Genomic DNA, 16,789 nt, shown 5'->3' with positions numbered 1-16,789 from the left:
AAACTATAAACCATAATATTTTGACATCACAAACATCTAATTTGAACCAGTGCATTCAACATACCATATGATACACAAAAATCGATGTTTATCTGTGTTTTTTAATATTCACTTTTAAATTAAGAAATTGAGTAAGGTATAATACTAAAATTTGAATTATAATCTACAGTTTGATACCAAACTTATTTAAATAAATTCATGAAATAGTAGTTCAATAAAATTTTGATTGCGAGTCAACAAACGCGATGACATGGCCTTTTACCCGTGACCCATCTGGAAAAGGTTAAGAAGTACAAGTAAAAGCCTTTTATTTTGACAACTGGCAAAATGATTATATTTTTTAATTCTGACACTTTTTGCCAAAGACAACTTCATCACATTAATTTATCTCTATTGTACACTTACATTACTAATACTTTTATAAGTCACAGTAAATTTCAGTTCCCAAGTTCTAAGCAACTAACATATCTAAACAATGTGTCAAATAAGATTTTCCTTCAAGTAACTATCAAGACCAATTTCAGAAAGAAGCTCACAAAATGGATTTAATACACTGAAGTCTTAGTTTTGTTTTCATATGGATAAATTGAATGTGGGAGCACTTGTGCAATCACGCTGACATACACTTAAGAAATTAATTTCCAGATGTATAGTTAACAATTGTTTTGCATAAAAAGACAAGAGAAAGAACTGTAATTAATAATGTAGCATGCAATTTTTTTGTACTTAATAAGTAAGAACATTATATCACTTTTCTTTTTGAAAAAATGAGTGTCAAGACACTTTTTTATCAGTAATGTCTCCAACATTGCATATGATATACAAAAACTAAAAGAAAATCAATATGTATATTGTGTTTTTATGCAAACTATAGTGTACATTGTTAAAGCAATAAAATGGTCCATAGATGAAATACAAAATAATACTCATTTCAGTTTTCTGGTAGGTTAAATATAAAACTTACACAGTGAAATGATACACAAAACATTTCCAGCCAGTGGGGCGCTCCAGGAAGTTGTACACCTTTCCTTGGAATGTTACTTTAGCATGTTTCTTTCCTCCACAAAAATTGAATTTTCCCCATAAATTTCTATGAACAAGGGTAATACCTTTTTTATTAATAAATAATGGTAGTATTTTTACAAATTGCATAAATCTACACTACTTTGGAACAATTACTCTACTTACTGTTTAAATTTAAATAATATTCTAATAGATATTTGGTAACCAGCTTATTTTATCATTTTGCAGGATATTAGGATCTAGCAACTGAATAATGAACATTTTTATATCGTTTACTAGGAACATTGTAACCTTAAACCTACTAACATGTACTAGAAAGTATGAAGTTATAAATAACAAACTACTACAGAGATGTTCAATTAATTAATAACTTTGCTAATGTCAAATAATAAAACTGCTGGGTTCAGGAGCATAAGGTGGTGGTGCACCAGAACATTAACTGTTGTGAAAAAATTAGAATGGGCAACTGAAGTGTTTTAAGGTGCTCTAAAGTGAAACCTGACAACCTCCTTGGCTAAAATATGTTAAAATGAAACAAATATTTTTTATTTTAATGTATTTTTAAATAATTTGGAAAATAGCAAAAATTAAAACAAAAAAGATAAGAGCAAACCATCTCTAAACCAAAAAAATATTACTTTTACCCTTCCTGAAAACTGTTGAAAATGGATTCACATTCATTTTAATTTCACACTTCATAAATATAAGTTATTAAAATGCAAATGTTACAAATTCAAACATATTATTATGTATACAGTATCATAATATGCCTCTGAATAGGTTTGACTTTTTTAGTAAATTATTAAACAAACTCAGTTATTAGTAATGTGTTCATAAGCATGAATCCATTTAATTTTGATATTTTCCAAAGCATGCAATCCTACTTTATGTCCAACAAACAGTAAATTTCAATAATTTTAGCATGCTAAACAATTATTAGCTCTCATAAGCAAGTAACCTTTCATCAGTCTGATTGAAAATATTTTACTATGTTTTTTACTAAATAATTTGCCCTCAGCAACTCCAGTTGTTTTCAAAGAAATTTATTATTTAAATATTTATATATATGGTGCTTTATTAATACACATTTAGCATTTAGTTTTCAGAACTATTCAGTAGGCATAGCCATTTTTCTTCTTTCATTCTTGTAAAACTACATTCAAATCAAAACATTAAATAAGTTTACCACTTACTTATTGAAGATACATTACAATACGAGTATTCAACTGAAGTGATTATACAACTGCTTAATAAAAGTACCACATTCTACTCAGTCTTTGTAATTTGTTTAAATTTTGCCAAAATTTCATATTCATTTTTGCATTTATTTATATATTTCAGAGTCCTGTGAAACTAATGAAACTGGATCAGTTATTTGGCAGACAAACACTTGGTTATTTGACCAAAGGATTTAGCTCGATATCATATATCTGGATGAAATACAATCCATTATATCTCAAAATTTAACTACCATATTTACTATCAGTGTTTTAGTAATAATTCTAGTCCTGGAAAATTTAAAGGTGTAGAAAACTTCAACCAAAGAAAATAATCTGTTACTGGATAAAAATAACCAGTTAATCTGTAAATACATTGTATGCAAGTTAAAAGTGCTCTTGAACATTCATAGTTAACCACTTTACGAATACTTTAAAAAACACTTCTTATCTGTTATAAATCTGCTGAAATGTCTCAACTTTTCAAAACATTGTAAACATGCTTATACTTTTTAAAGTTGACAATCTAATTCAAGTTTAATTTGGGATAAGCTTAAGCTAAGTTAATAAAACACCATGCAAGTACTTAACATTTTTACCAAAACAACAGGTTAAATGCATTTTCCTTATTTATTTTAGAAATTTTTAAACTTTATTAATATATATATTATAGGTGAAAGTTTATCAGTGAAATGTTGAATAAATTTTCTCTTTATTAACTGAGAGTAGTAGTAGTATACTCTTTACTTATCAGCAAAAATAGCAAACAATACTTGCATTACATTAGGTTAGTTGCAGCCAGTACTGTAATGTCAATTTTCTATGGCTCAACGACATAAAATTGTACCACACTTTGTACCTTATATCTACAATCTGCTCTAAACACATAATTCAAAACTTGACATAAACTGAAAAATATACTACTCTGAGTTACATGGAAGACAGGTTATGACAATATAACTATTTAACATAGCTTATGAAATTAACTACATACTTATCAAAGGACAAATTAGTATCAATGTGCAACTGACTAAAATATGAGTCAGGATTGCTGGAATTTGCTGGAACACTGGCATTCTGGAGTTTTTCATGTGTACTTGTTTCTATAGGAGTAGAGCATTCAGTTGGAAGTTTTTCATGAGTTTTTCGGAGAGACATCAAGCTAGGTTGAAGAATCGGGACTGATGAGGTTTTATGTGATTTCATTATTTTGTAACAGTGTTACATTTCAGGAACTGGCTATAAACATCTATGTATAAAAATTCAAATAATTACAAATAAAAGTCTTTTCTCATGAATTTACATAATTTCTTCTATAAAACACAAAAAGTAAGCATGTCTTAACTAATAAAATGATTCACAAAAGTATATAAATTTGTGTAATAACTATACATCAAGTATTTTCAGACAATTCATTAAATTTTTTTTCTTCAAGTAAAAGTGATATTCCCCAGACTTTAAAATAATTTCCTAATGCCTAATTACTCTAGAACTCACTCTAAACCTAGAAGTGCAAGTAGTTAGATACTGCATTTGGTGCAATCCTGTCCATGCAACATTACATACAGGAAGCAGGTGGATATCAATTGTTTAAAGGTATATTGAAGATACAAAACTTTGAGGATCATATTAGTTATGTCTGCTTTTCCAGTCTCGTTGAGTTGATTGTGTTAATACCTCTTATCTGTCCTAGTTTCTAAAAGTCAATTCAAATTTAATATGATGGCAAACTAATAATCAACAAGTATGTTTGCAGAGAGAATATTTATCAAGTGTGTTGAATTCTCAAGTGCACAAAACTTTATACATTCCATAAAGACATCAACTCTCAGTAAGTATGGTGTTTTCTTTTGTTGTTTTTACTATCTATAGTGAGTCTATATTTGTATTCATTTTTAGTATCTTATGTTAAATAATTCAGAAGAATACCTTAGTAGCATGAATGTTACATATTCTTTAAATATTCTATAAACATAGGTTCACTATGGTGAGTAAAAGACAACAAAAATACAATATTATAATATATACATACTACAAGAAACCTAGTTGTGTTTGTTTTCAACATGACCTTGTCTAGGAGTATTGAAAATGGGTAGAATTCTCTGAAACTGGGATAACCTAGTGATAAACAGTTAATCAAATGAAAGACTGGTTTCATATTCATTTTTTGTATCTTACTAAGTTTATTAGCAACTACAAAATCCCAAACATTCATTACTTCTATTGATTAATTAATAAAACAATCAAAGTAACAGGATAAATTTAGGCTCAGAGAAAGTACAGAATTGGTAAATGAGGAACCTACCTTTTGGACATGAGCTGAAAAAAAAAAAGAGTGTATCTATACTATACGGAACGTAACCAGTTTTTGTGTTGAACTAAATGACATTAATGTTCATAACACATACCATTTTAACTCAATCACTAACAGAGATGTAGCATTTTAAGTTTATCATTATCATGTAACTCTTAGATCTGACAAGTAACATTTACATTATTACTTACAACATAACTGATGCTTTCAGATTTAATTCCAAGACTTAGCAATTTACTCACTGATTTACAGTACAAAGTAAAATAACTTTTTTACTTCTTGTGAATAATTTTCAATAAAGAACTGAAAGCAATAGATTAAAAATATGATTGATTGAATTTTACCAATAAGAAATTTAATATCAGTCTTTTAATACTAAAGAAAAAAAAAAGAAGAAATATTCAGTTTATAGTAACTTATAAGTTTATTCCACTCCAGTGAAAGAGGTTTCAATTACAATAAATAAAAATTAGGTATCACTTTCAGCTTTTTTTACATATAAATAGTAATGTCAGCATTGTGAAAAAAAAATCCTTTTTATAACGGAAGTTTGGTTTCATTATTTTTTCATAATCAGGTTTCGGTCAACTTTTTCCCATGCCTAGACGATACATGCCTTTACCAAGTTCCACTTTCAGCTTGGTACAACTACAACTTACAAGTGGATGAGAATGGTGACATGATACAATACCACTACTAGTTTATGAGATACCACCCACTAACGCTTTCTCAATTACTCAACAGTACCGCGCAAACCAACCTCGAACTCGCAACCATCCGAGTATGAGTAGAATGCGCGAAGCCACGCTATCCTCCTTTCATCATATTACTTTCATTTCATTTCATGTAATTAAAAACTAGCTGTCATATTAGTACCACTTACGTTAAGTAAAGTATTACCTTAGGCCTATATTACTCTTTGAAGTCTTTCTACTGTGATGTTACGTTGACAGTTTGAACCAAGTAATTTTAAAACGTTAGTAGTATGTATTGATATTTAACTAAAATGTCAAAGTCTTACTTTATTTTAACAATAGCAAAAAGGGTAATTAATATGAAAACAATTATATAAATTTCGAATGATTTCATCTATAAACTTTGTACTCAAGATTCTGGCCCACATTCAGTACGATAGCACCACCTATCTCTCGAATCCTCTCACATCATACTAATTTATATTATATTTTTGAACTGCTGAGATACCAAAATCAAACACAACCACAATCAAAGACACATTTGTAATAATGGAGTGTAGTATTTCATAATGAATTTTAATTCTATGATGGACACTGCTGTAATGTTCTTAGTTTCCATTATGTCAATATCCTGGCTTAATTGTCAATCGTCCTTCCTGAACTTTTACAGAGTAGAAATACAAAAGTACGAGCACATACTTGTTATTATCTTCAACTACGACTATGCAAAACAATATTTCGACATAGCATTTGGCCCTCAGACATAACTTTATTACAGTACAAGTATCAGGACCATAGATTGCAATGCCGACTTCAGGATTCTTGAAAGTGAGGAGAAGGAGGGTTGACGAACAGGTGAGATTGGAGGTGGTGGATACTTTTTTATTATGTTATGAATAAGTAGAAGTAAACTTAAGGAAAGAAAATTAAGATACACTTTTTAAGGAAGGGAGGGCAGACAAATTTCAGCGAAGGGGGTTGCCGCCCTTGGACTTCCTTTGATAGATGAGTCTAGAATACAACCAGTTGAAATTGTGATATACAAACGTTTGTTTGTTTCAAATTTTCGCGCAAAGCAACCTTAATGCTATCAGCGCATATTTCTAATTTTCAAGTGGTAGGCTAGAGCCCATCTACGGGCATCTCATGGCCTATTCTTATCTGACCAAATAATTTGATTTAACTGATATTTTTATAGTGCACCAACGACCAGAAAGCGAGGATCGTCTATAATAACATGAATCAAAGCATGAAAACTATTATAAACTAATTTAACACAAATTTTTAGCAAAACAGTGAACTGTGTTTTTCATGCACATTTATTGTTGAGACACACATGATGATATACTACAGTACATTGCACTTCTTTAGACTATACAATACCAAAGCTTTCATGAAACCTCATTAAGCTAGAGCAATTTTTGAAATAATGTTATTCATTTCCGGACTATTTTTAATCTGAATAATGCTTTGACTACATTGTTAGTGAATATGTTTTAGAACTGAACCATCTCTTTCAATTTCCGTGACTAAGAGACAGATTCAAAGAAAAAATCTATAGAAAAACGATTCTAATTTGGACGTCAAAAATCATTATTACATAAATATTTTCATAAATGAGCCGAAAATTGGAACCCTAGAGTTGTCGAGAGCTGCCACAGGCCTCTTACCCCGAACCCAGATATGCACGTAGAAACTAACTGTCGGCAAGATGCAATTTGTGATTCCTTAATAGGGTAATTCACCCACTCTTGGATTAAAACCATGCACTATTAAACACCATATTGATTGATTTACATTGGTATATGAATCCTACTAACATACTGTATTTTTGTTACAGATTTTAAGTTGGATACTATATTTGGAGGATTTGTAATAGCAGCATCAGTGTGGATGTGTTAGCCGCTACTTACCTTAATCAAATACAGCATTTTATAAGTAAATATGAAGCTTTAGGCTTATTTTATAACACAAGGTAAGGTTAATCAGTATTTCATTACGTAAGTTTTTATTTGTTGTATACATAATAAACAAATTGAATATATGTCCAAGTCACTAGTAATAACATTTCAACAAACTACTCAGATGAAAATAGGCTAATTTTTTAAAAAGAAATCAATGATTAATTTTATTACCATACAATTGATAAATGTACTAAAGGAAAACAGAAAAGTCTCCGATCAAAAAATTTTATTAAATAAATGAACAGAACTAATAAAGAGAGAAAAAATCGCATAAAATGAGTTTCAAGTTTGTTTCATACGGTGAATACATGAAAGCAATACTATATTGCTCTTAAGCATTTCAGTTATTTAATTGTAAAATAAGATAGAACTGGTTGAATACAAAACAGGTCTATAGTTTTCTTCTATTCTAATACATAAGTTATCATTATTAGATCAGACAATTGTTTACTGTATGATTTTCATTGCTAGAAGTGTACATTTCTTGCCTCCTGTTTGGCTAAGTGATCAATGAATCTGCTGAAATCCAAAGTACAGGCTAACTAGTTTTCAATTACAAGGGATTCCCAGATTTGTCATTCGGTATTGGGCAATGGTGGAGCGCAGATAATTTTTTATCAGTTTAAACTTGCTGAAATATCTCTCCCCTTCTGCAGTTGTAACTAGAATTGTTCAGAAAATGCAAAGGGCTACAGAAAGTGTAGGGAAACGTGGATGTAGCTTGAATATGTGCAGTTTATATAGAAGATATAAAGGATTTGATGCAATATTACCAAAGTTAGCTTTGTGGATGGCCTTTAGATAGTTCATTTCTTCCACTAAATCTTCTGACACATCAAATTTACACTTTGCAACAAACTCACTAGTTTTTGAATGTATATAATTCACCGATATATTTAGATATTACCTCAAAAAAGAAAAAGTCTGATTAATATCCATGGTTGCTTAATATCTTGTAGTGAGCCCAGCAATAACAGAATCTGTGATCTTATAAAATATGTTTCAGCTGAATTTTATCCGCTCTGCAGGTTAATTTTTTTCCCAATTAGGCAAGGGATCATCTTTATTTTCATCATGAAAATAATTGGAAACTGATTTCCGTTTTGCAGCAGTTGTGGAAGAAGGTTCATATTATTTACAACCAATTTAACTTCATTAAGAATTGAGCTCCAATGTTCATGCAGGATTTTAAAATCAGTCAACAGACTTTCAATGTTGCTCACTTCAATATCAATAGTAGCTTTGCGAGCCTGCAATACTTCATTGTACTGATCGATGATCACAAGTACCTTTAACTAGTTTCCAGCCATCATGATACAAGAAAGTGACACACAGTCAGTTATACATGTGACTTAAGTTCTTGTTTGAGATGTAAGATAGCGTTGAATAATTTCTGATTCTGCGTCCAAAATCCCAGAAAGATGAGCTTCAAAACGCCTGACACTATTCACTCTGTCCATTGTGTTATCGAAAGTCCGTGAAGAGAACAGCCTATATTCTTGAAAAGAATGCTATCACTTTGGGGTACAAATAAATATATTGTAAAGCTTTTGAACTATTCCAAAGAATGGTTGAGCCTTTGTGCAACTTTCTGCTGCTTACACTTCACACAAATTGAGACTATGACAAGCACATGGTGAAAATTTAGTCAGGGAATCAACTTTTAGTAAAAGAGCTTGAGCACCATTATACTCACCCGCCATGTTAGACCCATTGTCGTATCCTTGGGCTCTGTGATCCATTATTGGTATTTCATAATTAGCTAAGCAATCAAGTATTAGATTAGAAATATCAGCCCCGATCTTCTTATTGCAATCAATAAATCTTAGAAACCTTTCTGAATGACAAGGGAAGGATAAAAGTTGTTCTCGATGAAATGAATCAGTGACAGCAAAGTATTTTGCTTCAAATCTTTCCTCTAAAATAATGTGATACATGCTGAGCATAGGTTGTTATAAATTCATTCTGGGGCTCACCTGACATGTAGTGGGGTTGAAGATGATAACCTGCTTGCTGAGATTCTGCAACTCTCTCTACATGCTCTCTGAGAATTAGATCGTAATGACTGAGCAGCTCAATTATTCCTAAAAAAGTACCATTATTGGGCACACCAATTCTTTGTGATAATGCAAGAAAGGCTAATACTCTCTTCCCCTAGAAATGTACAAGTGTTCCTCCAGTACTGATTAAATTTGGATGTAGACAGTTAGTTTTCTTTTCTGCAACAGGATACACTGTGAGACTGCCATTGTCATTTGTATTAGTATCATTTTACATTTCATAATGCTCATTCGATTTATAGAAAGTAACAACGCTTGTTCCATGGTAATTATTGACATCAGACCCTGAATGGAAAGCTTTGGGATGATTGTCAGGTTTCTATATGTATGGGTCCGAATTATTTACAGTAGGTTTCTGCGACTTGTCGGAGATAAATTTCAACAATAAACAAACAGCACAGAGTCCACTAGTTTTTGAACAAGTATATTAAAACATGTCAAACGTATACACAAATGTTCGTTATACACTACACGGTTAATCACCACAATTGTATCCAGAGCTTTAAATAATTGTCTCTTTTCGTCAAAGGTCCACACAGATTAGTTAATTTACTTTAGAACACAACTGACAAGTCAACTTATTCTTCTCTACTTTGTTGTTACAATACAATCTGCGATATAAGAAAAGCTCCACTATACGCTCTTTACGGCTAAACTTACAAACACACAGTCTAGATCTATTTGACTATATCTCTCACTAACTTTGTCTGACTTGAACTACATTTTGGACGCATATTTATAAATATCACGACAGAGGCCTAGAACTTTCCACGTACTACGAGATAGTATGATGTAATAATAATCGAGAAAAACTTTCTAGTAACATGACGCAATAATACAACAAGGGCCAATTCACAACAATTGAACTATACACGTATCATTCGCACAGTTACGTAAATAAACCTGTGATAAACTTCGCTTCTAAAAATAACTAAATTTGACACCCGCGCTATACTTACATTAAAACAATTCTGTATATCTAACACTGATCTTCACTTTTCTTTTCAAAATAAACAACTAAAAGAGTTTGCCTTCCTCTACTTTCAGCGTATTCTTTCTGCTGTGTACCAGAATGTGCTTATAAGTTACTGAAGTCATCAATATATATTCAAACAGTAAACAGTTATATATCTAGAAACACTATTCATAAAAATTTTGCAAGTGAACATTAGAAATATATATAACTAAGATTCAACCATTTTCACTCTTATGGCAAAAATAAAATAAAATAAATTGCTGCTTAATGAAAAAATTATACAGTATTGGTATGAATATGCGTATATCTAGACATACATTTCTTACTATACGTATTTTTTCCATATATAATAAACTATACTATCCTGGCTATTTTTGCAAGAATATAGGAAACCTACCAATGAAGAAGAAGTCCATTTTACATGCAGTTCAACCAGTTTCTACTGTCCAAGTGACACTCGGCCTACTGACCTGCTATTGGCGATATTATACATAGAAACATGTTTAACCCTCTCACTTTGGTCAGAGTGCAGAGCACTTGCCTTCACCTTCTGTAGACTTATTCAAAATTAATATGACCAAACTTGGTAACGAAAAATAGATCATAAATAAAATTTTATATTATAAAAGTTTTAATGTTTTAATTTCCTAATAAAAAATTCAGATATAATTTTAAACTCATCGTATATGACAATCGTGACGTAAGTTCTCTAAATCTTCTGTCTTTGATAACTTACCTACCACTCCTTTTTGAAGTACAAAGTCAAATGTAAATTGATAATATTATACTATGGATAATCCCACGAGAAATATAATTTTCCCAAGCTTGAATCTTCTTTGTCTATGGAGCTATCAATTAGAAAGTGAGATACACTTATCACGCCCGCCTCTAACATACTCTGTTTCAGAATTAACCAATAAATAATTTTGATATTTTACCTCATCTAATTTATATCCAATAGAAAGACAAAGTTTTAATCTATGAATGGATTACAACTTCATGTTTTTTGTTGTTGTTTTTACACTATAGCGAAAAAAAAAACAATATGAATTCATACCCCATTCATAGAATAAAACTGTAAAGGACATAGCCCACTCAGTTTGAACATTTCTGTGGAGCAGTTCAGATGGAGTATCTAATGGATTTTTAAGGTGCTTATGCAATAGTTAGAAAGCCAGTTAAATTATTGTAGTCACAGGATATTGTTGGCTCTTTTCTTGTTTTTATTCCGTGTTCTTAGGTGCATTTTTAAATAAATAACGAATATCTAATGTACCAGAAGTATGACTGTAAAAAAGGCTTAAATTTCACCGAGAACTGACACTGAACGCGTGCAAGATTATGCGCAAACCCGCGAATGATGCAATTAAATACAGTAGCTTGGGCTGAGCACTCGCCAAATGTTTTAATTTTACACGGTTCAAAATGGCAATAAGACAATAAAATTAAGTAGAGAAAAGTTATTAAATGTTAAAAGCCATAAGCAATTCAAGATGAACAAATGTAGTTTTGAATTACAATCTGCTTGTTTGTTTTGAATTTCACGCAAAGTTACACGAGGACTATCTGTGCTAGTCGTTTCTAATTTAGCAGAGTAAGACGAGAGGGAAAGCAGCTAGTCATAACCACCCACCACCAACCCTTGGGCTATTCTTTAACCAACTAATAGTGGGATTGACCGTCACATTATAACGCCCCAACCACTGAAAGGTCGAGCATGTTTGGTGGGACGGGGATTCGAACCCGCGACCCGCAGATTGCGAGTCGAGCGCCCTAACCACCTGGCCATGACGGGCCAACCTTACATCAGAAACGAAATTTACTGTTTTTAATAAAGACAGAAAAGCACTATTTTTGCACAACATTTAGTTACATTATGTTCAGTTTATAAAATTCACTGAAAAAGTAATACTACATATCTTAAGTTAAAAACGAATCTCTAATTTATTTTAGAAATAAAGAAGTAATTTAACTATTAAAATAATTTGTACGACATTTTAAATTTAATTACTTGGTTCTTAGGTGAATATAGATAATTTTGTAACGACAGGAATGTTTTTTATTCCTCCTTCTTTGATGAAAAATGTACCGTTATTTGCAAATACTAGTTGAGACGTAGCTAAGGGTGTATTCGTTTTTGCAGGGTGTAATAACTCAAATCTAACTGAAAACCAGAATTAAACATAATTCACGTTCTACTTTTAGTTCGAGAATGTAAAAATGATAGGACTTCTTATTAAAAACAAATTTGCCATAGTTGACTGTGTTCACTTACTAAAATATTTTTACATGTTTCGTATGACGAAATATTAAAAATCAACTAACAGTTCTGAAAATACAATAAACAGATTGCACAACAAGTGCAGCTCCAATCAATTCTGCCTTTGGGTGGGGTTATTTACTTCAGTTTCATTTGAACTTAATGAATGTGACTTTTTTCTAGACTACAGGGTGTTGAATATTCTTCTAAGATTGGCAATAACTTAAGAGTCCCTAGCATCATTGAAATTAATTAACTACACGACAATCAGACTCATCGTTTCCTCTCGTTGAATGATAAAATGAATAAACAAAAAATTTGCCTGGAATGCGTCCGTTTATGAACTCCACGTTGCTTTAGAATCGTGATTTTCTAATCCTCGTGGACAAATATTCAACTATAGGTGGTCGAAAAATCAAGCTCAGTATGGCATGGAGGCATATCATGCGTTTACACCTTTTTTTTTAATATAGTATTTTTTTTAATTTGTTAGTTATTCTGGGTATGTGCAGTTTTATCATCACACCTAACCAAGAAAGTTGTCAAGTTGCTTTCGTTTTAGCTACCTTTGTTTTTGTCATTACCTTGAGATAACACTTAATCTACCCGAAGAATGTACACATCTTGTGCATGAACGTAGACAACAGTGTATTTAAATGGTATGTCAGGTGATGTCTCGAGGTTACAACCTCCATTATATTTGAATGGGAATGACCAATCACGTTAATATTATTAGTCACTCTGGGTGAATTTAACGTTACCATTTTATTAAGTAGCCTAAGGTTTAGTTAGCCTAAAATAGGTTCTCAACCAGGGCAGTTTGGAGAGAACATAGTTTACGACACAGTAAAAATGATCATTTTTCGTCCAAAAGCAAGTATGCACACTGTTTATGTTTGCGAATAATAAAGATTGTTCATTGTATTTATATATAAGTATATCCAGTCAAATTATTTCCTTCTCACGAATTACAGATGACTCAGAATTACTTTATAGTAAATATTTTGATCAAATTTCCTATTATTTTGTGGTCCTATCTTGCTACTTTAAGAATAACAATTTTTACCTAAAATTCAAGAGTGGATAGAAAGGAGAACATTTTGGTGCTACGACCGCAATATATATCAATGTGTAGCTTTGTGTTTTCTGCTGACATATAGTCTTGTGCTTAAGAAGGGTTTTTTTTTTAGGAAATGAATTTTTTTCAACTTATGATTAAGAGGAAGAGTCGATTACTCAAGGGAAACAGTTGAGTGAAAAACGTTGTGAAGTCTAGAAAAGGGTTCTCTTCTGGATGTAGGAATTTTGCTAATGCTGTGAAGGTCCATGACCTTCTTGTTGCAGCCAACGACTCAGAAAGAAGAGTTACCAATTTCTGGTGCATCCAGTGAAAATGTAGGAAGGATAATTGAGAATTGTAGCAGTAATGAGGCATCAGGTGGATCCAAAAGTAAATGTGACAATCTCTATAGGACATTGCTAGCAGGAATAACCCAACTACAGCTATGTGTTGAAGCTATACAAAGAAGATGGTCAGGAGAAACTGGATGGGCTGATACTAGATGAAATCTGCCAAGAGGAGCTGTTACATCAGTAGGTTAAATGGTAGGCATAAGACGGTAAATGCAATGAACCATGGGGAAGTGGAGAGTCTCTACGGCCCAGTAGGTATCCTGCCTCAGTGAGTATGGATCATATTGGACACGGGGGCTACGCGCGGCAGAACCAAAAGACAAGCTGCTGATGGCAATTCATAGGCTCTGCTGTGCTAGACCAGCAACTGACTAATCGTTTGAGAATCAAAGTCTCTGAGTATGTCTACCATGCTGACTCATAACAGGTTCCTCTGAATGAAGCAAAACAAATATCATTCCCGACATTCAAGGATTCAGAAAAAGAAGATTTAGACCACTTCTGAAGCATTTCAGGCAGGTAACTGCTTGAAATATCTGGTCTCCAAAACAATGCCTAATCTTGCGTCTGGACAGTCTGACCCTAGACCCTATTGAGTATTTGAATGAGTCACAATTTTTGGAGTGTGAGACAGTCATTACTTAGTTGTGCTGAAGGTTTCACCTAGTGGAAGGTCAACCAATCCATTGGGCCGAGTTAAAGGCTTGGAAGAGGTATATTGGCCACTTACACGAATGATCTGTGCTGTTTGAACGATCAAGTGTACCCTGTAATTGCTTCAATAAACTGCAAAGATATATTCGTTGACAAGTTTGTGGAAGGACTATACAGTAAAATATATTCTCACTATTACCTAGACAGTTTCTGTAACAATGATGAATCAATTGTAAGAGTCAAAGAAGCTAAAGCAGCTGCAGTGATTACACCTCAAACAGTCTTACAAAGACACCTAGAACTGAAACTAGAAAAATGTGGGTTGATGTGCACAAAACTGACATTTCACACTCATGTTGTAGGTAAAGAGAGAATCTCTATGTATCCTGCAAAATTAGCAGCAGTGGAAGATTGACCTCAATCTGTGACCAAGAGAAAAGTGTTCAGCTTTGCACCATACTAGTGATAGCTTTTGATCAACTTCTCCAATATCACCAAACCATTATCGGCTCTCTAAAGTTTTGACATACTTCAGATGGAAAGAGGAATGTCCAATCCCTGAAGTGGACTTTAGTAAAATCCTTAATTTGGAATATCCATGAAAAGGCTGTGAATTCTTGTTAGATATCGATGCTTGTAACAGTAGACTTGGAGTAGTGTTAATAAAGTTGCAGGATGGGGTAGAATGAATAATCGCATAGGCCAGTAGGATTACCATTATCAACAGTACTTGCATGGAAGAAAGTTCACTATTTGAGTGTATCATACATTGCTGAAATGATTATGAACTTTAAAAGTCCAGAAAGGGTGAGTAGAAGCTCGATAACAGCATTGTGAGAGCTTTATCAGTCTTATAGTGTCACCTGGGCCTACAATATACAAGGACTTGTCCCCCGGAGTGGCGTGAGGGATATACCACATTGGAAGCCCCAACAGCTTCTTCATCTGAGGTATCAGTATTTGGTATTTTAACATTTTAAAATTATCCTTACATTGTGACTCCCCCTGAGATGAAAGTGTTAATTTCTCCTTACATTATGACCCCCCCCCCTGAGAAAAAAGTGTTAATTTTTCTAGACATTCTCTGCAACTTGAATTGAAAGAAATATCTCCAATCAGGTGAAACCTAGTTTGACACAGCAACAGACTGATACAGAGATGTGCAAAGGGAGCCTGAGATAATTTCAGTTTATTTGATAATTAACAATGCCCGTATATTCAAATTGGGTAAGGTTATATTCGTCAAAAATAAATGATCTATTGCAGAAATAGATTTTTCGATTTCCTTTTTAGGGTAATACCGTTGGCCAAACAGATGAATTTACCATATTTTTAGCTTCAGTGGACCACTGCCTGCTACAAATCGATCGATAAAAATTGCTTATAACAGTTTCAACGACTATAGAAAAATTGCAATTCTAGTTCAAATCAAATCATTTATTTTATAAATATTAAAGGCCTAGATGTTCAAAATGCTGAGCATGGTTGTGAATGTGATGGATTATCAGTTTCTGCAAAATTGAGTTGGAGATGTGGGGAAAAGCAGCCAAAAAGTGAATTGGCAAACACTAATAACGCAACAAACGGTAGAAGAAAAAGAGCACGGCCAAATTACAATTAGAATATTGTGAATATCAATGATGAAGTTGTACATGATGAAAATTACGATGTGGATTTTATTGATAATGACGTTTTGGCCTTAGTTGAAGATAGTGATGATGACAAAGAAAGTGAATACGTCATGAAAGAATGCAAAAATTTATTTGATATCAGAGATGTTTCGGAATATACTCTTCTTTGACGAAAAATTTACCAAGCTGAAAACCATGTGAAAGTGAATCCTTTAATTTTATTGACAAAGTAAGTCCTATAATTACTTTCAGCGTTTCAGTAGTAAAGAAAATATGCTCTGTTATCTTACCAAATGATGCAGACCAGTTATTGCTTAATGTGGGAAAATAACTAATAAAAGACAGCAGAAAAACCAAATAAATCTCATCCAGTAACATGTTAAAAATATAATTGAAATACAATAAAAACTTCTGATTCATTCTATCCAGTGAAGGGTGTTATTAACTACACTATGTGCTTCACCTCAAAAAAACAACAAATCACCTGATGTTTTAGCTTGATACAGTATATTGTACATATTTCAAATGAGGCTGTTTACAATTGCAGTGCTAGTTATCTAACATTCGTAATACACAGCTAGT

General features: G+C 32.3%; 1 protein-coding gene across 5 annotated transcripts in view; it reads right to left on the bottom strand.

Annotated features, from left to right (window-relative positions):
* LOC106462241 (potassium voltage-gated channel subfamily KQT member 1-like) overlaps positions 1–5,675 on the bottom strand; it is a 51,793-nt gene extending 46,118 nt beyond the window's left edge. Inside the window, exons 1-4 of one of the 5 annotated variants that reach the window (XM_022389440.1) lie at positions 5,455–5,675; positions 4,546–4,559; positions 3,235–3,489; positions 965–1,090 (exon numbers count right to left, since the gene is read on the bottom strand). In XM_022389440.1, the coding sequence (XP_022245148.1) occupies positions 965–1,090; positions 3,235–3,446 (338 nt within the window). In that variant the 5' untranslated portion in view covers positions 3,447–3,489; positions 4,546–4,559; positions 5,455–5,675. Of the gene's footprint in view, positions 1–964; positions 1,091–3,234; positions 3,490–4,272; positions 4,359–4,545; positions 4,560–5,454 lie in introns of all 5 variants that reach the window. The other 4 variants (XM_022389441.1, XM_022389439.1, XM_022389437.1 and 1 more) reach the window with 4 other exon arrangements.
* Positions 5,676–16,789: the final 11,114 nt, after the last annotated feature.

This window comes from Limulus polyphemus, unplaced genomic scaffold (assembly GCF_000517525.1).
Source record: "Limulus polyphemus unplaced genomic scaffold, Limulus_polyphemus-2.1.2 Scaffold1124, whole genome shotgun sequence".
In the NCBI taxonomy this organism is placed as follows: Eukaryota; Metazoa; Arthropoda; class Merostomata; order Xiphosura; family Limulidae; genus Limulus; species Limulus polyphemus.
This window is presented reverse-complemented; position numbering and strand designations above follow the sequence as displayed.